Source organism: Panulirus ornatus, chromosome 34 (assembly GCF_036320965.1).
Source record: "Panulirus ornatus isolate Po-2019 chromosome 34, ASM3632096v1, whole genome shotgun sequence".
NCBI classification, from domain to species: Eukaryota; Metazoa; Arthropoda; class Malacostraca; order Decapoda; family Palinuridae; genus Panulirus; species Panulirus ornatus.
In genome coordinates, this window is record NC_092257.1 from 19,702,860 (window position 1) to 19,726,159 (window position 23,300).

At 44.8% G+C, this 23,300-nt stretch overlaps 1 protein-coding gene across 2 annotated transcripts in view; it reads right to left on the reverse strand.

Annotated features, from left to right (window-relative positions):
* LOC139759976 (inhibin beta B chain-like) overlaps positions 1–23,300 on the reverse strand; it is a 234,929-nt gene that overhangs the window by 10,485 nt on the left and 201,144 nt on the right. For both annotated transcript variants that reach the window (XM_071682696.1, XM_071682697.1), the window contains exon 2: positions 3,038–3,225. In XM_071682696.1, the coding sequence (XP_071538797.1) occupies positions 3,038–3,225 (188 nt within the window). The remainder of the gene's footprint in view (positions 1–3,037; positions 3,226–23,300) is intronic.

The window sequence follows — 23,300 nt, forward strand, 5'->3', positions numbered from 1 at the left end:
TGGCCACCAGATGTCCCTTGATTGATCCCGTAGACGATGTCAACAATACTCGACTGATTATACAGAAGAACAGTCCAAGGTACTCATCTTACCAGATAGACGAAGATCTATTATTGGCACACATCGAAGGACCTGTGGTAAAAGATCCGATTCGGATTCGCCAAGCCAACACTAACTATTTTCCAATCCATCTCAAATCCTTCCGCTTTCACAGCACACACACATTCAAACTTTAGTATGTCCAATAGCAGATGACTAACTAACTAACTACGGGTATTCGCGTCGTGTAAGAAATGCATCTTGCAGTGACGCCTTCCCCAAAGACCTTCGTTGTAGCTGATCTTTATGCCGCCATAATTTCAAAATATTCCCCAATTTTGCTGAAAGGTTTTCTCGATTCAAACCTGTTACCTTCTGGACACAGGAATGTTCTCTGCTACATCCTTCCTATCCGTTTCGTTCTAATGCATCTTTATCTATCTTATCATCGACATTTTATGTTTTTGCCTTCGCCTTTTTTTCTCTGTTCAGAAAACAGATCATCACAATTGAATGTAATCTAGGTTGCAAAACTGTCTAGCTCTCTTTTCTAGAAACATACTAGTTATGCTGAGTTGGGAGGATCACACTGACGAACCACATATAACGTATGTCGATCACGTTTGAAAAGTATATCATATTATATATATATATATATATATATATATATATATATATATATATATATATATATACACGAATAAAGTGCATATGAACGCGCACCTTCATAGAACATACAATATATATATATATATATATATATATATATATATATATATATATATATATATATATATATATATAGATAGATAGATAGATAGACACAGTGTGCAAGGATATAGACACACACAGGAACGAGGGAGAGACTAATTCGATGAACAGATCATCTTGGTGGAAGGGAACGAAAAGGAACACATGACGGAGGCTCCTGCTCGAAGTGTCTTGAGGTCACCAGGGAGAGGTTAGAGGCCTTAGATCTGTCAACCATTGAGGAGAGAAAAGTCAGGGGTGACCTGAGTACAACTTTAGTTTTTAAAACCAGCTTGATGATGAAGACAGTGTGATGTCCTTCGCGAAATGGAAGGGCAGAGCGACCAGAGTCCACAGCATGAAATTAAGCAAGAGACGTGTTAGTAGAGATGCAAAGAAGTACTTTAGAAGGACGAGGGTAGCAGATGAACGGAAGAAAAACAATTATAAGACTCTGAATATGGACAGCATACAGAAGTTTGAAAAAAAGATACGTCAAAATTCAAAAGATGAGGCCACACGAGTGTAAAACTCCATCCCCTTAGTACAAATAGGCAACCACACACACACACACACACACACACACACACACACACACACACACACACACACACACACACGCACAAACAGCATCAATTTTGGCCAAGATACGGAGGAACTGCAGCTCTGCTGGCCTGTTTGTACCAGGGAAGCAAGTCGTGTACAGAGTGACACACACACACACACACACACACACACACACACACGTTATGCAGTACTTAGGTTGAATTTCAGGACCTATGACCTTCCTCCTCTCCTTATTCTAACCTAGCTTTCCCTTCCTCATCCACACCCTAAGATCTCCCTTCAACCCCTATATACCTCAACCCTCAAAACCTCTCCCATTCCAATCAACCATCAACATACAGGCGTTATCTCCGGCTGCCGCCACACACACACACACACACACACACACACACACACACACACACGGACCTATAAGTGAGACATCTTTCAAATATGACTGTCCACTGTGGAGGCTGAGCAGTGAAAACAACAGTGAGGATGGGGAGTCTAAAAAGACTTTGGACCGAGGAGTATGGGTACTGCCAGGCTCAGTGAAATAAAGTTTTCAAATGAAGGTTTTTGTAATGCACGTCTAACCAGATGATATTTTGAGTGGCATATACTTTGAGCAAGGAAGTTTACGAACCAATTTGTATAGAAGGTTACAACTAGATAGATAAGTGTTTGTATAGTGCCGTCGTGGCTACTCACTGTCTCATATTCAATAACGCCCTGCAACTCCGAGGATTCGAACCACGTCCCATTTGTGTGGTAGGTGGGTGCGCTAACCACTCTGCTAAATAGCAGGGAAATGAACATTCGATTACTGGTTATCGAATACCATTCATCTCACGTCCATGAGCAACGGGGTCTAGACCAATCAAATCCTGTTCAGTGACAGTACGCGTTCATATACCTCCGCGTCGTGACTACAATTTCGGTCCAATGTGCTGACTACTGGGTAGTGTGAACCTGATGGGACATGATGAGCTCATGGACGCGAGACGAAGGGTTCTCGATTACTACTAATCGAATAGTCATTTCCCTACTATGGGCAGCATAGCCGAGTGGTCAGTGTACCCAGCTACCTCGCTAATGGTACGGGTTCGAATCCTTGCTGTTGGAAGGTATTATGTGTTGCATGAAAGTGCGTGTCCATATGCACTATATCTGTATATATATATATATATATATATATATATATATATATATATATATATATATATATATATACATAGCGTGCAAACCTCCTACAGCCAGGATCGAACCCGGGACCCCTGCGTTGCGGACGGATATAGCACAATGACACACACTTACACAGACATGCAAATTCTCCAACAGCAGGATTCGAACCGCCGTTAATTTTGTATGAGCTTAGAATGTAAGCCACTCAGCCATGGAATTCATCGGCTCCACAGCCGAATGGCTTAAGATACACAGGCTTCACACAAGGGGCGGCGGTTCGAATCCTACTTTTGGAGAGGGAAGAAATATCATGTATTCCATTTAAGAATAAGTACCCCAGTGCCGTTTTCTTTGGGAGAGTTTCAGTCTATATCAAATCCTCTTTTATTTCCGAGGATGTGAAAGGAACAACTCACATTCACCCCAAGACACTCCACTGAACAACTCACATTCACCCCAAGACGCTCCACTCTTGAAACACACCCGTCCCCTTACATGGCCCAGGAGGGAGTCTCACCTTACGAGCGTCCTCTGGGGGAACCCGGAAGACCCAGAGGGTGGTCCTAGCTCGCGGCGGGTCGTGGTGACGAGCGCCCGGCGGACGTCTCACGTACACCCACAGTATGGCCTCCGTCACCCGCAGAGACCCGACGTCCGCATCGCTCTGGATGAACTCCAGCAGTGTGTGGTTGTTGAGCTGCGGACCTGCAAGGAGGAAAAGATCAAGCGTCACCCCGTGGTTGTCTTGACGTCGAGGGAAGAGTTGGGAGGTGGTCGAGACAGAGATACATGATTGATGCTTTCATTGGAGAGAAACAGACCATTTTGGACCTTTCGATGCTATTTAGAGGAGGAAGGCTAGGAAATATGGTCTTGAAGAGTGGGGAAAGCAGGGCAGATGACTTTAGGAGAAATGGCTGTAGTAGACTTTGTACATAAGGAGGCACAAATATTAGTCCAGGACTCTAAGCGAGACATCTGTCACGTTGATTTTCAACCTATTTGTGGTCCTGTATTACCTAGTGTTATTACTTAATCATTTCATATATTAACAGTCCTGCTGAAGAGAAAATAATTCGCCATACCCGTACTAGAGCACTTGCCCACAAATTTGTATCCATTACATTCACCTGTATACATTAAGAACTTGGGGTCTCCACGACTCTCCCGTTTCCACGAAGGTTCAAATTCCCCTAGTCTGTTTCTTTGGAAATTCTCCACCACTAGTGTCCTACCATCTTTGAGATGTTGATGTGTGTGTGTGTGTATGTGTGAGTGTATGTGTATACGTGTGTGTGTGTGTATTACTATCTGTGCGTTTCAGGGAGAGAGTTAACAATCGTGTTGGCTCGTCTCAACCTTACACATGTAAAATGTGTTTACTCTCATACGTATACACTAAACACACACACACACACGTACACAAACATTCACACACGTACACACACACACACACACACACACACACACACACACACACACACACACACACACACACACTTAATCTAAATCAGATACCCATTTATCAACAAGCCCCAAGCGGATGATGAATAACAGCGATGGAGTGTGGGGCCGACTGCCGTGCCCAAGGTCCGAACTCATACTGGCCCTTGCGTGACCCCACAGTCAGTGACGCATACCACTACACCACGGAGGCTCGTGTGTGTGTGTGTGTGTGTGTGTGTGTGTGTGTGTGTGTGTGTGGTGAGAAGGTAGTGACACAGTGAAGTTAGAGTAGCCAGCCTCGTATTACTCGTCTCCCCAAACGAGACCCAGCGATGTTCATGTTATTCTTGGCCACGGGTCTCGTGGGCCTCTCTCTCTCTCTCTCTCCCCCTCGACCCACCATAACTCTGAGGAAGACATTGTCGACGGGGATCAGGTGGGTTATCGTCATCAAGGATGCGCGTAAGGACCTCGGAAGGGAGAACACACGGAGGGAGCGCCTCCGGTCGGCACGCGGAGAGGACACTAATGGGGAAGGGATATTTCTGAGGATATGGAGAGGACGTTGACGAGGCTTAGGGGGGGAGGGAGAGGACATCAGCGCGGTGATATAGAAGACGACGTTGACGGGGACGCGCGGGAAGAGACGGCAACTTTGATACGGAGTGGAAATTGACACAGGAATACGAGACGATCAGCGATGGTTGTACTTCGTTGAAGCTGAGGAGGAGATATATAGGTATCACTGATATGGACGGGATGTTGATGATGTAGGGCCATCATTGATGATATGGACGGGATGTTGATGATGTAGGGCCATCATTGATGATATGGACGGGATGTTGATGATGTAGGGCCATCATTGATGATATGGACGGGATGTTGATGATGTAGGGCCATCACTGATGATATGGACGGGATGAGGATGTAGTAGGGCCATGATGACATGGACGGGGCGTTGATGATGTAGGGCCATCATTGATGATATGGACGGGATGTTGATGATGTAGGGCCATCATTGATGATATGGACGGGACGGGATGAGGATGTGGCAAGGTTTACAACAGTGATATGGCTGGGATGTATGTATGGATATGATAAGGTTGTCAATGGTGATATGGAAGGGATGTTGATGGGGATATGGTAAAGACAACAGTGAGGCATTGGACCATAATATGAATGGTTCAAATTGTGCATAAAACAGTTTATATATATATATATATATATATATATATATATATATATATATATATATATATATATATATATATATATATATAGGTTTATTGAATTTAGGCAGCCACTGTCTGAAAATACACCACTGAGGTATTACAGAACTAGGAGGCCATGCTAGTTACTAGTTAACAAGTACGTCAGCTTAAGATCAAGATGAGGTTGATATTTCCACGTTTTTGGATAAGCATGCGAGTGAGGTACATCTACCGAGTCAGGGTGGCAGATATACAAGAATATTCACACAGTAAATACTATGGTTTATACATCAAGCACTTAACATTAAGCAATGCCTAGTTACATGGAGACAGGAGTTGACCCACCAAATAGCCTAACTAAATAGAAAACCAAGCTGTTTACTCGCGCAGCCATGTACTCTGTCCATGACGTTCCCTGTGGCAGGTGATGCAAGTGTTCTTATCTGCTCCTTCGGGTTGACCGTAAAGGCGTCGGCATTCTAAATGCACGGTCGGCACCCTGACTGTGGCGGGAGGGAGAGCGTGAGTTACCTATGCCTCCGTCGGCTCTGAAATGATGACACGAGATGATAGTCTCTTTTAAAGCATTTCTTGTCCTTCGTCCTCCTCTTCCTCGCTCCTCCCTCCTCGCTCCTCCTCTTCTTCCTCCCTGAACCGCAAGCGGGGTTGAAGCCTCTAGTATCGGCCTGGGATGCGCATCGTTATTTCATAAGCAGACTGATATCGACGTGGCACAGATGGCTGTGAGCTTGGCACCAGCCACAGCCGCCCGGCTGCCGAGAGAGAGACCCACCCTCCCTCACTCCCCTCTTACTCACCCTCCTCCTCCTCCAGCAGTCCCTCTGGCCCCTTTGGTCGCCAAACTAACCTCCTTCCCTCCCGTACCCCCTCATCCCTCCTCCTCTTCTTCTTCTTCTTCCCGGCCGCCGTGAAGCTTGTACTTCAACTGACTCCCTCGAATACCTCTCCTCGTCCCGTGACTGCCACATGCAAGTCGTCCACAGAGCCCTGGGAAGGTCAGTAGCGCCCACACCCCCTAGCCTGGTGACCACATTCACCACACAGACGAGGCGAAGAGACCGTTCTAGTGTATGTGTGTGTGTGTGTGTGTGTGTGTGTGTGTGTGTGTGTGTTGAAATCACCTCTAAACTAGGTACCGATGAACTCTGGTCCATATGGAGAGAGCAATGATGAAACTCTCACGCTCTGCGAGATAACAGATTTACATATGGGTCAAAACTTGGTGCATTTGCATGGAGGAAACTCTGCAAGGAGGAAGTTTCCCGCCAAAACCATATGGCAAACGCGTAGGGTTGAAAATAAGTTTGGGGGAAAGAAGCCATTTGACCTTACGAGATGATCCCTGAAGAGAGATGTGAGGGGGAGAAGTAAAAAGCTCTTCAAATCATCCAGATTGTACCAACACTTTTCAAAGTCATCTGACGTCTGGGGGGATGATGACTTGGGCATAGTTCACCCCGTGTATGTTCATTCCCTTGCATTTCCCAAGGCCGAGACGTCTATCTTTGGGTGACTTCAAATGCTGGGCGTGTCTCCGAATGGAGGCTCTCTCTCACCGCCCAGGGCCGCGCATCACGGCTCATAAGACGCCAAGCCATCGTCTAAGCCATCACAAACATGGCATCTACGAAGGAAAAAAAAAATGGTAGTATTATTATCAAGTTGAATGTCAGTGAGATATAGTGTTCCAAGATGTTACGTATGGGAAGATCGCTTGGCTGTGAGGTCTTGATTCCTTCATCTTCTTCTCGATCTTCGTCTTTTTCTCGTTCTTTTTCTTCCACTCCTTCTTCTTCTTCCTCTCTCTTCTTCTTCTTCCTCCTTTTCTTCTTCTTCTCCTTCCTCTCCTCTTCTTCCTCCTCTTCCTCCTCCTCTTCTTCCTCTCCTTCCTCCTCCTCCTCTTCTCCTTCCTCTTCCTCTCCTTCCTCCTCTCCTTCCTCTTTATTCACCTATACCCAAGCGACGTGCCGAGGGTCGTATTTGAGGTGATGCGGTGAGGGGAATAGCGAAGCAAAATAAACAGGGGTTCGAGCCAGTGTCGTGGGGATCATCGGGCCCTATCATCATCGTCCCAGTTGACATGGTAGACATAGTATCCAACTTCTCTACCCAACCTGCCCTGCTCTCCCTCCTCCCCTACACCTCGTAGCAACACGAAGCCAATAGCCTCCCAATTTCTCTACCAAGCGGCTACCTTCCCACCTCCCCGAACAAAAATCAAAATGGGTCCATGACCAAAGGGGGAAAAATATCTGATACCGAGGAAAACATGATGAACTGCTGGAGAGAGAGAGAGAGAGAGAGAGAGAGAGAGAGAGAGAGAGAGAGAGAGAGAGAGAGAGAGAGCGTCAAGCCTCAAGACGCCTGATACATGGACGAGCGTGATGAATCGTGAGGGGGGAACTATTGTAAGGGCCGTGTAGGACGGACGATTCCTCCACCACTAGCCTCTGCCGACGGAGGCAGCCCCGCACTCGCCAGCACTCCATCCTCCTCCCCCCGACCATCTGCCGCCGGACCATAGATTCTTGATGCAAGCAGAACTCATCCTGCGACTCCCATTCTCTAAGTAATAAAGTTTTAGATGACACTCTTGCGTAACTTCCATATAAATATATATATATATATATATATATATATATATATATATATATATATATATATATATATATAAAGACAGCAGTACAGGTGTATTTGACTACGTAATCTGTATATATATTTCCACCACTGATTAGCCCATAGAGGTAATCAAGGAATACCACAGCGTAGCAGAAATCGAGATTACGTTAAAAAGAATTTTTGCTCAATCAAAATCAGTCACAGAAGACGACACCAACTCAGAAGTACAGAGAGACTCGCGTACTATTGATGAAAGATGGAGAAGTTATCACACACACACACACACACACACACACACACACACACACACACACACACACACACACCGTTAAATTCCTGCGAATCAAGATCGCATTGCGCGAAAATAACCTTCTGGTGACGTCACAACTGCCAACATAGGGTCTGAGTCACAGTCTGGGCGGCGGTCATCCACGTCATACGTACAGATCTGTGTTATCTTCAATATCTGTATTATCTTCACCATCTGCGGTATCTATCTTCACTGTGTTATCTTCAATATCTGTGTTATCTTCACCATCTGTGGTATCTATCTTCACTGTGTTATCTTCACTATCTGTGGTATCTATCTTCACTATCTGCGATATCTATCTTCACTATCTGTGGCATCTATCTTCACTATCTGCGGTATCTATCTTCACTATCTTAAATTCACCTTGTGTTCTTTTCTCCAAGTTCCCATTGGACAATCCTTTAGTAAACCTCTATACGACAAAAAAACAAAAAACACACAAACTTAGTACATGAGGGAAGATACTTTGCATAAAAGCCAGACTCAAAAAGTATCACATATGAACAATTGCATAATTTGCATAATATATACAAGCTTCCTCGGCACTTCGACAAGCCTCAAGAGACGGGCCGAGCTCCCGTCTTCTGTCTCATGGAGCACTTGGAGTATGATGTACGAGCCTCGATCAATGCTCTTGCCTCCGTCACTCACACTGCATAGGATAACTTCCTTGTCCAGTACAAACGTAACCGAGACTTTCTTCCTCAGTTATTCCTTTAAGAAATCTGGTAACTCCTTTCCCATATACAACACGCGATCTCGAGTATCCCTCTCTCTCTCTCTCTCTCTCTCTCTCTCTCTCTCTCTCTCTCTCTCTCTCTCCTTTTGCGGTTTTTTTTTTCATTCATCTCCATTTGACCATTCCGAACACGTTAATGAGATCATCGGCCATTCTATATCCCGACTTTTAAGAATAAGCTGTTGAGAAGTGGATTTACCTAATGCCTCCAGCGATCCAAAGGCGATGACCGATTGGAGGTGCGCAATCCTCTTCCTCCGGCTCAAGGGGGGCGGGGGTGTGTGTGTGCGATCACCGATTGTCTTCTGCTATCGTCGTCACATCCGTGCCATTGCCCATCGTGCCTGTTGGGCTTACGCAAGCACTGCCTTCATCGATTCCCTTCCCGAAACACAATTTTACAAAGGTTTTCCATTATGGGCTGAAGTGTAGATCACTCACGGCACGTACGTATATAGACGGGGAGGGAAGGGAAACGAATGGAAATATATATAAGGGTTGCGCCCAGCGAATCCACCGGTTAAGAGAAACCATTCCAGGACGGGCGAGGAAGAGAGAGGAGTGACAGAAGAATATGAGGAGGATTTGGCTCCAAGATGAAAGAATTTTCTGTCGGCATCCTGGCAGGCAGAGCTCCCCTTCCTCTATGGCCGGGAGAGGTGGTGGTCCTTACGCCAGACATCCTGGCGCCGACAGCCCTCCCACGGTCCAGTCTCAGGCCCCTACCTCTGCCCCTTCCCCCATCCCAACCTCTCTCTCTCTCTCTATCTATCTTTCTATCTATCCATTCATCTATCTCTCCTCATGTGTTCGTTATGCGGCCACCCTCCCGGACTCCCAATCACATCTCACCACACGACACAAATACCACGAGACACCATACCACACCATATCTAACCCCACCACACCTCACAGCCACAAGGCATCATACCCCAATATATCTCGCTGATCCTTGACATAGCATTCCCTACAGAGCATTAGACCTCACCATTATACAATCATCAGGACACCATATGGTACCAGACATCACCATAGCCTAACACGCCTCGCATCACCACACCTGGTCACCACACCTGGTCACCACACCCTCTCCATCCGTCACCACCACACACAAACACTTTACAACCCATGTTGACGATGAGGCTTTTAAATCCTTAAGCACGACGATATGACCTTCAAGAATGACGGTACGACCCTTGACTGCAATGGTTACGACCCTTGCGTACGACGGTACGACCCTTGAGCACTGAGATACGACTCATGATTATGAAAACATAACCATCTTGACCTGACTTCCCCAAGAATCAGGTGAAAGATCGGGCTATTAAGCCTAAGGAGGCTGTTCCATCGTTGCTTAAGGATCGAGACGTCTTCTTCAGTGCCTCAATCATACGTGGTGACAAACGCGCAACGCAAGAGCGCAATACTAACAGATAACAGTTTCATTATAGCTGGAACTCGAAGCCATGACATCATCACTCCACCGCCTAAAGCCAAACTCCTCCTCCTCCTCCTCCTCCTTCCCTGCTTACTAGGCAAAGGGAGGGAGAGGGAGGAGGGTGAGCGTTCTCCGCCGGTCTTCGCTCTCCGACGCCTTCTTAAAGACCTACTTGGCATCTGTCCTGCACTTTCTCCAGACGCTGGAAGGGATTACACCGTCACCTGAAATACACTTCCTTCCTCTGTTGTATGATGCATCAATCAATACAGTTTTATTCCAAGGTCTATCTTTTTTTTTCAAGTACGGAATAAAAAGAAAAATGTCTCAGAGTCGATGGTCATTAGCGTGAGAACACACAAAATACAAACATTGTCTTGGTGTCTCTCTCCTCTTTGAGTTAATGAAGTGTCTTCGCCACTTCTGTCGCCGGCCATAACAAGACCTCTAAAAGTTAACTTTAATGGGGACAAACCCAGACCCAGACAGACGCAAGCACCGCCTTTGGACGATGCCAAAAATTGTTTATCTCGCGCGCTGCCCTGCGCCAGACACCCCCTCGACCACGTCCCCAACTGGAGCGAATGACTGGGTGACGGTTTATTCCAGAGTTCTTCGTCGCAAAGGTAAAAAAGATTACAGAGTACAGTTGACGAATCGAAAAAGAAGGAAAGTGATACAAGGAGAGTCGTCATTCTACACGTATGACTGTAGATCAGAAACATATACTTTTTCCGAATGATAGAGAACGGAATGTTTCCAGAGAACGGGAACTCTTCTATTCCCCTAAGATGGTCTTCGTCAGACCGTACCCAACAGCTTGATCTCGGATGGTCGGAGGAACATCGAGGGAAAGGACTGAATGCGTCAGAGACGTTGAACAACAACAGATACCTATGAATGGAAACGTTTCACTAGGATATGGAAATGAACCAAGGGGGTATTCCTTATTTTGATCGCTTCGGAATCTCTGTGTCAACTCCTTCATTGAAGAAAGTACTGGGAATGGATTGAAGGAAAAGAAAAGATGCGAGAAATTAATATATATATAAAAAAAAGAGGATGGCACTGTGATGGAATATGATGAATCATGACTTGAGAGAGACACTGAGGGCTTAGATAACTGGCGAATCTTATATCTATAAAACGTAAGCGATGTTACACAGACGCTTTACTGCTCAAGAAGACTATACGAAACGGTTCCATACAACGAAACCCTTTCAACATATTCGAGACGGTAGGTTCCAGAAAGGTTGTATCAAGTTATTCTGATCTAAATCGAGGCTTTTATTTTCTATGATTATTTTCCCTTAGATCCTTAAAGCAACAGAATAAGAAAATGTATTTTTTTTCCCCTGTCTTGTGAATTTCTCTAGCACTGATGGAAGCAGTAATATCTTTGCAGTTAAATGTACCTTTTTTCTTTTCAAACCTTGATCTCCTCAGTCCATATCGGAGATAGACAGTCCAATGGTCTTTCGTCAGTTCTAGGGGTGGATGAAGAGCTGGGTTGACAGTGGACCGACTGCCGTAACAAGGATTCGAACGTATGCCCTCGACCATGGGCGGGCAGCGAATGCTTCACGGTCAGGAACGCGAACCCCGACAACCACGGGATATGTTACAGCCTCACAGATGGCTAGACAAAAGGAACGAGATGGTGGCGACAGATGGTGGTGACCGCTGATCAAAACAATTGATGCTGGTGACAGGTGGCGATACGTTATGGTAACAGATGGTGCTAACAGGAGGTGGTGGTGACCGGTAGTGACAGATGTTCGTAACAGGTGGCGAGGAAGGATCATGAAAGCAAGGGTAACAGGGTGGCACTAACAGATAATCAAGTGATTGTGAATAGCGAAAAGACTGTTAAAGGGGTAACATATGTTACTAGTAACTAATACTGGTAGGTGGTGTTGGTAGGTAACAGCCAATGTCGAAAAGAGGAGGTAACTTGTTACTTGGTGGATCTCGACGAGTGGTGGTAACAGGTGATGATAAATGCTGGTAACAGGTCGAGTGAACAGGTGCTCGTGTGTCAGTATTGACGTAAACTTCTGCAAACTCACCGGACAGTATTAACCAAATTACATTTTTCTTTTCTGGTATCTACAGAGTTGATGAATTACATTGAATGGTTTGGATAATGCGATTCAAATATCCACAGGACTATAGACACTACTGCCTCAAGAGACGTTTCGTAGAGGCAGTAGAAGGAGTACATCAGAGCTGAGGAATAGGCTACACCGTCGTCTGATGTGTGACCACTTCACGTCGCGCCCTTGTCAGTCCTGAACGTACACAAGCAAAAATTAACGTAACTATGATAATCTTATATGTTTTACCACAGAGCAGGCTTATATGTACATATATATGTACTTCCTTATTGTCCCAGCTGTCCTGTCTATCTTTACGAGGCTTTCGCAACGCTCAGGAAGCTGGCCACGTCCACTGGGCGAGACCACAGGTCATAAAGTGTGGTGGTGATGGTGGTGCGTGTGTGTGTGTGTGTGCGTCTATGTACGGAGATCGTAAGGCAGTTATGTAATAAGCGTTTCGGTGTCTTGGTCGTGGTCGTTGCACCGTGGCCATGATGGGTCCTGGGATGTGCCGAGACGGTGTTTATTTGTAGTGTTGTAAGGATGGGTGACATTCAGACGAGGAGGGGGGAGTTCGGCCGGTACTTGTATGGGAAGTGTCGCTTCTAGTGAGGGAAGGTCTGGTGGGGGTGGTGGAGTTTAAGTAGGCTGAGGTGGGAGGCGCGGGTGTTACGTGCATGTCGGGTTGTTTCAAGTGTGGCGATTCAGTCTTACTGACGGCGACGAGAGAAGGAAATGTGGGAGGAATGACCAAAGAGAGAGAGAGACTTGGAGCAACATCTGTGGCTCTTTTGAGGACTCAAAAGTACGTAGACTGACGCAGTGGTAACGAGGACTAACGCAGTGGTATAAGAAACACTGGGAACAATGGAATAAAAGCAAGAAATGAAGGTTTAGAGGGAAGGATATTTACACATGGAAGCCAATCAGACGTATTTGGCTCGGTGAATGAATGATTTAGAAAAGTACGTAACATAAAAGATCATTGCTAGTTAGCAACTAAGGAAGATTTTCGAGAAAGCCAGAGACGTGGAATTTGACTAGTCAACACTGAAGGATATGAACTGAAAAGTGGATGACTAGACTAGAAAGAATAGTACAGCTAGAAGATGATAAACATGAAACACTAATATTTTTTGAACTGGAAAGAGAACGTGTTCTAAAACAAAAGGAGAATGACTGAAGGAAGGACACCTGATGGAGATTACTAGATCCTAGAAAACTACAGACAGGTCTCCATAATAAGCGTGGACTGTACCGCGCTGCAGCAACGTGCTGGTGAAGATATCTACTCGTACAGCCAACAACGATGACCACTTGCGAAAGAAAAACTACTTAGGCCAGAGACAGCATGGTTTCAGGGAATGGAGATCATGTGTGTAATTAATCTCCTAGATTTCTACGAGAAAGTGAGCTCCATCTTAAGGGGATGAAAAGGCTGGGTGGACTGTTCGTCTCTGGACTGCCAGAAAGCATTTGACACTTTACCACTTCAGGTAGAAATATGAGAGAGACTATTTCAATGGCAAGAGTATCGTACAGGAAGGGAACAAAGGACACAAGTCTGACAAACCTTCTCGAATTAAGCCGAGGGTTCTGTCTTCTGGGACCAATGTTTTTCGTGGTCTGCGTAAATGACTTGGCAGAAGAATCTTGTACCAGAACATGTCTGCGGATGTGGCCGAAGTCATGAGGAGCGTAGAGAGCGAGAGAAGGATTGCATGCATCTACCAAGGGGATCTTAGCACAGTAGTAAAGTAGACGAACCGTCTGCTGGCAAATATAAGCACAACATCCAGGTATAGGGATAAGGAAGCAATGAGCAAGCTCTTCACGTCCATCATTACGCCAAAAGTAGAATATCCTCCTCAAGTTTGGCCACCGAGCTTCAAAAAACCCAGAGCTTATAGAGAGGGTTGCAAGTAGGAGGTCACAAAGATGGCACCAGAACTAAGAGAACTGAGCTACAGAGAAGGACTGAATTTGTTCACCATAGAAGAGAGAAGAGTCAAGGGGTGACTTGATCACAACCTTTAAGGAAATGATGTTTAGAAGTCTTTCTAAAGCCTTAAGAGTGGCGGATGAATGGATGAAATTACATCATCCAGTTGTTAATGCAGAGGATACATACAGAAGTTCAAAACCTTGTATGATAATGAAGTATGTTCCAGAGATGGTCCACCAAGAGTGTGCAACTCCCCCTCCCTACACACACATGAAAGATAGAGACATGCACACTGGGAAAGGTGGGCACAGACAAGCAGATAGAGAAATGCACAAGCGAGGATGTTGAAGGACCAGGAACATTTTTTCCTCTAAATAAAACTGGTAAGACATTGGTGGCTCGAAGCCAGTCAAACTACCCGGTTATTCATCCCTAACTCTTATACGATCTCATTTTTTGTGAAAAAAAAAAATCGAGCCAAGTTGTCATAAAAATCTAGAGTGGGGAGCGAGCGAGCGAGAGATTGGAATAAGCCTAAACCATCTGGGCGAAGCCTAACAGGAAGTTGTACGAGGATTCGAACGGGGCACAACCTTCACCCAAGTTTCCACACGTCCAACGTCAACAAACCTCTATCTTGACATTCCACGACTGGCTTACGGTTCTCTCCCTCATAACACGCCCTGTGGAACGTCTTCCTTCTTTTCACCCGCCTTACGATACACGAAGAAGAAATTAGACAACAACTCAAATCACCCATTAAGAAACTGGGAGTGTTTGATGCCAGTTTCTTCTTGTCACATCACCGAGAGATGTTTCATTTTGGTTTGCCCCCCTCGAGTCCTTCGTATGGGTAGACTGCTAGTCTCTCTCTCTCTCTCTCTCTCTCTCTCTCTCTCTCTCTCTCTCAGAAAAAAAAAAACAGATTTGGGGACAATTGGTGGACTCCTGGAGGATGGCGTATATTAAAGGTGAGGTGAGGGACCCGTAGTGAACAACTCCCTCAAAAAAAAAAAAATAATGTCGTTCCTCCTCCTCCTTTTCCTCTTATCTTCCGTTGCTGCTGAATTATTATCTACTGTGCTCTATACATTCGTATCGACGTCTCTCTCTCTCTCTCTCTCTCTCTCTCTCTCTCTCTCTCTCTCTCTCTCTCTCTCTCTCTCTCTCTCAAGTTGTTGCCGGAGAAGCCAATGACTGACTAAAGCAATGACTGCCGGACGCGGTCTGTGGAGGGACGTGATGCATTCCCTCCTCCATTTGCACTCCTACGTGTGATGGAGGTGCCGCGGGCGCCCGTGCGTGCGAGGCAAGGGAAAAAGGGAGGCGAAAAGAAGAGGGAAAGATACGAGACGATCAAGAGGATGCCAGACGTGAACCGGAAGCACATTAAGGAAGCGTGAAGGGAGACGGCGGAGAGAAAAGTGACAAATCTAAAGAGATAGTGCGAGTGGAACTCGCCCTCAACCAGAAGGCTCGATCAAACTACCTGTCACCAAGAAAGCAGAACGCTGCCATCACACGAGAGAGTGAGACGATTGTTATCTCGCCGCCGTAAACAGGGGACAAGACGCACAGCAGAACACGAGCCAAGGAAAGACTAGGACAGCTCTAAACACACTTACACACGCTCCAGCATCGCGTTACAACCGATGAGCGCGTCGCGCTAAATGCATGTCCGCTTACTAGTATTACTACCTAACCTCATCCAGCCACTGCAGTCGTTTCCAGTGGCTTCATTGACCTCTCCACACGTTCCTGAAGACTATTTAATCGATTCAAATCCTTCAAAACTTCCTTCCTCATATAAGAAGAGATATTAGACTCCCGGGAAATGAAGAAATTATCTGGTAACCAATTATTTGGTCATTTTAATATCATATATATATATATATATATATATATATATATATATATATATATATATATATATATATATATATATATATATATATGCGTTAATATCAACATCCACATGCTGGAACATTGGTTTACACACAGAAAAACACATTAATACTAAAGTCTTAATCTCGACTCCCTCTTCTACCTACAGCAACAGATCAATCGCAAATGAGCAGGAGGTTGAAGGCCCTAAAGAAATAAGAAAACGTGAGACTTGGTAAATGTAAAACTTGAAAGAAAAAAAAAAATACATATGTCTGATTATAAACATGACCAATAAAAACCTTGACTAACAGATCCTAAAAACTGGAATGAGCCTAATTTTCCATACCACATTAGAGTTATGTTCTTGTTATGTTCTCATCGCCTTGGTGAGGCTGTGGTGAACAAGCGAGCATTTACAGGCACGTTCCATGGATCGTAAATGCACGGCAAAAGAATGACCCCTTTTTTTTTTTTTTACACGATTTCACTGTAAATCCAAAACAGTCATACATATAAGTTTGATAAAGTCTTGAAACATTTTATGCGAAATAATTCGTCTTCCTTCTTCGGTGATCTGGCACACAGAGCGTTCCCAGTTGGCCACAACAAAGGCCTGGGGGAGCCCACATCTCCCCATACGCTGGGGGTTACACAGTCCTTCTGAGAGGACATAAGAAAACCCTCAACCAGGCTTCACACGAGGGTCTTAACGAGTCTCAGGACTGCTCATGGCGTGGTGTCAGAGCCTTCGAGAAGAATCCTCCTCTGTGTATATCAGTCTGTCTCCTCGACCCCTTCTCTTCAAATCCATTCTCATCTTCGCTATGCGAATCTGGAGCACACACGGATAAACCTTTGGTAGTATAACTCATCCTACGTAGCTAGTGACATTCCCTAAGACCCAGACACCCCCAGTAGGTAGCAAAGACCAAGAAGCGCCCTACTCCCAGCTCTTATCGCCCCTGAATATGGACGGATGGTACGCGAGGTGCGAAATCTAATCCTCCGCTCAGAGTGAGGGAGGCACGCAAGTCTTGCCTAGTGTGTGAAGAGGGATCCTTACCTCCTCTACTCGTGGTTTGGATTATGATACACCGATAACAGAAGAGGATAAAGGATAAAGGGGTAGAGAGGTGGAATAATGCCTTCTAAGGATGTCAAGAGTGATAAAACGATAAATGTTTATCGGCATGTAGTGATGCCACGAGCGACGAGTCACCTTCGGCAATGTATCATCACGGCCAGTGGACGAAAAGGAGCAGAGTCTCGCCCAAGAATCGTCTCACACCAAAGGAGTCCACCCATTCCTGTAACTGATCGCAGCACAGCCTTGAAGCAGCAGGAACCCCATCATAAAAAAAAGACAAAAATGGGATCCTTGGGTTCATATGATTGTTTAATGGCGGGATATTTTCTTTTTTTTCTTCGTCGTCCCTTTATTGATATGCAATTTGTAGCCGCCGGGCATACTATTCTTGGGTTTCTAAGTGCCGACATCTGATGCCATTGCACAAGGTCAGACGCCGTAATACAAGGTGAGGGGGGGGAAATCCATTTTCATAATCAGTATGACGGAGTTCCGTGTTCGACAAAGCCATTACAGCGTTTTCCTGGTTGTCCAAACCCTCCTCCCTCTTCTGTCCGCACATTGCTCTTACAGATAGGAAAGCCGTGGGAACAATGCATATATATGAACGTATTTCTATATATATATATATAACAATATAAAAAAAAGTGTAACAATGGAGACAATTATTCTGACGACAAAAGCACAAATTTATGATGCAAGGTCGGGCCAGCCACAACCTTGAATTTCGCCCAGCAAGCAGGTGACATGCGTCGCGATGCACAAAGACGTCGGAGCCGAAAATTACACGACGGAGCCGAGGTCCGGGTAGTGTATTATGCGCCAGTGTCGCTCCCGTTGACAAATTACTCACCCCATGCGCCTACATACCTCCTCAATGTCAAATTCGTCAATGATCTGTCTCCTTGTCTGTCTGTCTGTCTACCTATTGTGTGTGTGTGTGTGTGTGTGTGTGTGTGTGTGTGTGTGTGTTTCCGCAGCGAGAAGTCAGTCACCTTTGGCGAGGCCGTCTTCGAGGACCTTCCGCCCTAAACGAGTTCACCTTACCCTGCTCTCGCGTGAAGCGCGACTTCCAAGCTATAGGCGCCTCATGAAAGGGGCTCCTGGGATCACATAACACTCGACCTTCTCTGGTGTTCTGCTTGACAACGCGCCACATCTCTTTACATCCAACCTTCGTTATAGCTGTCTCTTGGCCTTGAGGCACAGATGTATCCATTCCTACATGTGGTGGAATGCTTGTATAGTGTGTCGCTATATAAAGGCAAAGGGGGACACTTGTGACTATACGAGTTACAGAGGTACAAGTCTGTTGAGTATACCTAGAGAGATATATGGGAGGGTGGTGACAAAGGGTGAAGGCTTGTATAGAGCATCAGATTGGGGAGGAGCAGTGTGGTTTGAGAAGTACGTACACGATGAGTGGATCTTGGAGTTTGAAGAGCATGTGCGAGAACAAGGGAAACAGAAGGGTCTGTATGTGGCGTTTATGGACCTAGAGAAAACGTATGATAAGAGTTGATAGAGATGCTCTATTGAATGTTCTATGAATGTATGATGTGGGAGGGAGGAAAGCTACTACATGCGAGGAGATACTATCAAGAGAGTACGGCGTGTGCGAGAGTGAGGAGAGAGACAGAGTTGTTGCAGGTGAAGGTGATTATGCATCAAGGGTGTTATGTTACCGTGGCTATTTAATGTGTTTATGGATGGGGTGGTAAGGAAGGTGAATGCAAGGGTCTTGGCAAGAGGGGCGGGTTTGTTGTCAGTTGGAGGAGGGGATTCGGTTATTGTTTGCTGATGAGACGGCTTTGGTGGCAGACTCGAGTGAGAAACTGTAGAAGTTGGTGTCCCATTGTGCGAGAGTGACATTGGAATTCTTAAGAGTTAATGTCATGAAAATTAATGTTACAAGGTTTAGGAAGAAAGAGCGAAATAGGGTGGGTGAGGAAAGGGATGCTGGAGGATATGGAGTATTATAGATACCTAGGAGTGAATATGGCAGCGCATGGAGTCACGGAAGCCATTGGACGAGTGAGGAGGTTAAGGTACTGAATTCAATGAGGAGTGTGTAGGTAAACTGATCGCCGATATCGAGAGCAAAGATGAGTGTGTTAGATAAGCAAATAACTAACATCCATTTTTCTCTAGAATATGGCTTGTATTGACAACTCTGTAGACCGATGAAGTGGGAGATCCACACAACTTACGTACAGAGAAACAGACATGAAGATCATGGTAACAGAACCCGAAGGCGAGAGTTTTACCTAACCCATCACCTAAGATCACATTAACAAGTATTTTCCATGCATTAAAACTGTTATGAACTTGTCGGGTCTAGAATCCCAATATTTTCTCTTAAAAAAAATAAAAAATAAACGCCATTAAACAAGTTTTCCTAACATCATTTTCTAGTTCATAGTTTGCATCGAAATTGGCAAGAGTTCCTCATATCAAGATGTTGGTCAAAATTGGCTTTATATTGAAACGAGTCACCATTGTGCTGACCACCTTTGACACTAAATTCACATTGGCTAAAAAGTACCTCCAATTTTTTTTTTCTACCCCCAGACTGACCAACGTAAGACTTATCACAACCTTTACATGGAGTTCTATACATGCTACCAGTCACAACGCTTGGGGCATGTTGGATAAGATTGCTTTTCATCGGGTTATTTTATGTGAAAGCCAGCCAGACATCAAGCTCCCCGAGAAGTGGAAGAAGAACATCAGTGAGATTTTTATGGTCTGGTAAAACAAGTGTGTCGTGTCTCTTGTTTGCTGTGTATCACAGTAAAATCTTTGGTTTTCTGACTATATCATGACACTGGTTTATGATATATACAGAGTATGGGTGTTTATTGCCACCTACTAATGTTATGATCATTTCATTGTCCAACAAATCAGGGTCTACAACCTTATACCCTCTCAGAAACATGGAAAATATTACAGATCTCTTAACATTAATATGATGATGAGAGCAAGAATGAACCCAAGAATGTTTAAGGGTTTTCTATACAAATTGGCCTTCTGATTATCTCAAAATCAAGAAGGGTAAACCAGTGTTCTCTTCTTCCTCTATAGTGAACATTACAGACTGGGACGAGTCGCTCTCACATCAACAACACACGACTCTCTGAAAGGACTGGCCTTAAACATGTCATCAGTATATCTGAACCAGATAGTAATACGTGGTATTATATTACTTAACAATATAGTTTAGAAATATTCTACGTACAAGTTCGTAAGTGCAAGTCATAAGGGATTACTTAAACCCTTACCAAACCTCTTAAGTAAAGTATTCACGTACAAGTTCGTAAGTACAAGTCATAAGGGATTACTTAAACCCATACCAAACCTCTTCAGTAAAGTATTCACCGTCTAAAGTAAATGATGAATTATATACTTATAATTTACTTGATTTAACAATAATACATCAGTGCTGGTGCTGTTCATATCTGAACCAATCATCTCTGGGAGAAAAAGACATAATCAGTAGATTAATAACGTGAACAATTAACATCGGAACTCACAAGTTTATACTGAATGAACATTTACGTATTTGAGATCAACTGTATTTCGGACGAGTGATCCAAACACCGTAATACGAACAGAGGATAAAAACAATTTCATGGACCATCTTTATAGTTCGTATGTGACTGAGGCTACCGAGGCTATGACTGACCTTACTGGATGACTTGGCTCGTGTGTCTTAAGGAAGACAAGGCAACGAGGCTAGACCTTTCTCGCGGTGACGCTCGAGTTCTTTGTTGAACTCTTGGTTAAGTTCATGTGTCGAGTCAGAACGAGGGAAGAGGAGGAGGGGGGGGGGATCTCTCTATATGTCTTATCTATCAAGATCACTTCGTGGTTCGGGAATTTCTATATTGTACAAATCAATCGTGTTTGTATAATAAAGCAAGTGACTTTTCAGATTTTTTCTTCATGATGATGTAGACATTTCTATCCTTTTTCAAATAACGAATATATATATATATATATATATATATATATATATATATATATATATATATATATATAGAGAGAGAGAGAGAGAGAGAGAGAGAGAGAGAGAGAGAGAGACATTCAGGTCTCATGACTAATAAACTTCTAACTTCTAAGTAAGGAAGTGGTTTACAAATCTCTCAAGAGAAATTCCACATCTAAACAGGAAGAAAAAAAGAATCTACAGAATGTCCCAAATCACATGTGATTGATAAAGGCTACATCTCAGACGTGTTCGTAACAATGTGAAAATCGTCGCAAATTAGTAACCTGATTTTTGAACCTATGCTTTCGTATTTGTGTATATATTTCCCACCATTTGTGCATGCATTTGCATACATTTTTGTCTAGATCTTCATTTTTTCTTGCCACAGAGGATTCGATAAACTGTAAAATTATTATTATCCTGGGTTCGAATCTTGGCTGAGGTATTCGACCCACAGCTTATCCCAGCTGTTCATTCTCCCCCCCGGATAGTCTATAAAAGGGTATCTGCTGGCTTGTGTGTGTGTGTACACACAGGAGTAAAGACTTGGGACATATATACAAGGTTAAGAGACTGACAACACGAGTGTAAAATTCTCTCCCCCAGTAATCACACACATAGTAATCACACAGTAAAAACAGCCAGCAATCACACACACATGCAGTAATCACACATATACACTAATCACACACATAATAATCAAACAGTAATCACACACATACAATAATCACACACATAGTAATCAAACACAGTAAGCACACTCAGTAATCACACATAGCAATCACACACACACACACACAGTAATCACACATAGTAATCACACACACAGCAATCACACATAGTAATCAAACAGACAGTAATCACACATAATAATCAAACAGTAATCACTAGCAGTAATCACACACATAGTAATCAAACACAGTAAGCACACTTAGTAATCATACATAACAATCACACACACACACACACACACACAGTAATCACACACAGTAATCACACATAGTAATCAAACACACAGCAATCACACATAGTAATCAAACAGTCAGTAATCACACACAGTAAACACACACAGTAACCACACACACACACACACACACACGCACAGGCTGCCCTCCCCAGCACATAAACAGACAGCTATAAGCTCTAACCCATAATCCTTCAGACAGACAACACAAACATATCAACAGCGTTACCACTCCCTCACGGAACCTCTCTACTACCACCTCCACAGCTCCTCCTCCACTTCACCTTCCTGGACGAGTCCTCACCCCACCTCCTGCAGGAGCCTGTCTTCCGAGGAGGTTCTCTGCCACCACACTGCACTGGCGGAGCCTCTGGAGAGGTTAATGGGTTGGTCGGTTAAGACGGGGTCCCAGGGACACAGAAGTGTGGTGGGGAAGTCTCTGTATTAGTCATCTGGCAATCCTGTTGACGGAAGCCTTGCACAGACCAGACGGTGGCGGCGGCGGTGGCGGCGCGACGACGACATCACCACAGCGCCGGGGGTGGATGGGGCCCGGGGTCTGTCTCGGCCCTCGGGTGGGGGCGCGGGCGGCGGGGGGCTATTGGTCCCGGCCCTGGGGTATTGGGGTGGCAGGGGACGGACCTTGGAGAGGACTGGGGACTAATGCTGCAGCCCCAAGGGGGTCTGGACCAGTCCTGGAAGACGGAATGGGGGTGACAGGGGAAGAGACTGGGGGACGGGGTCGTTTCTCTAGGACGGAAATGCCCCCTGGGGCCGGGGGCCGGGGGCCGGGAGAGATTTCGCGTACTCACAAGCAAAAGAATTTTTTTTTTCCATCTTTTTTTCCCGGGAGAAGCGAGAGGATTAGCGGGAGACAAGACGGGTACGTATGGATGCTGGAGAGAAGACGTGTGGTAAGGTATCTGTGAAGGGGAGCGTGTGTTAAGGGAACCGTGGAGGGAAAAGTCTTAAGGGAACTGTGAAGAGGAAAGTTTTAAGGTATCCCTGAAGAGGAAAGTTTTA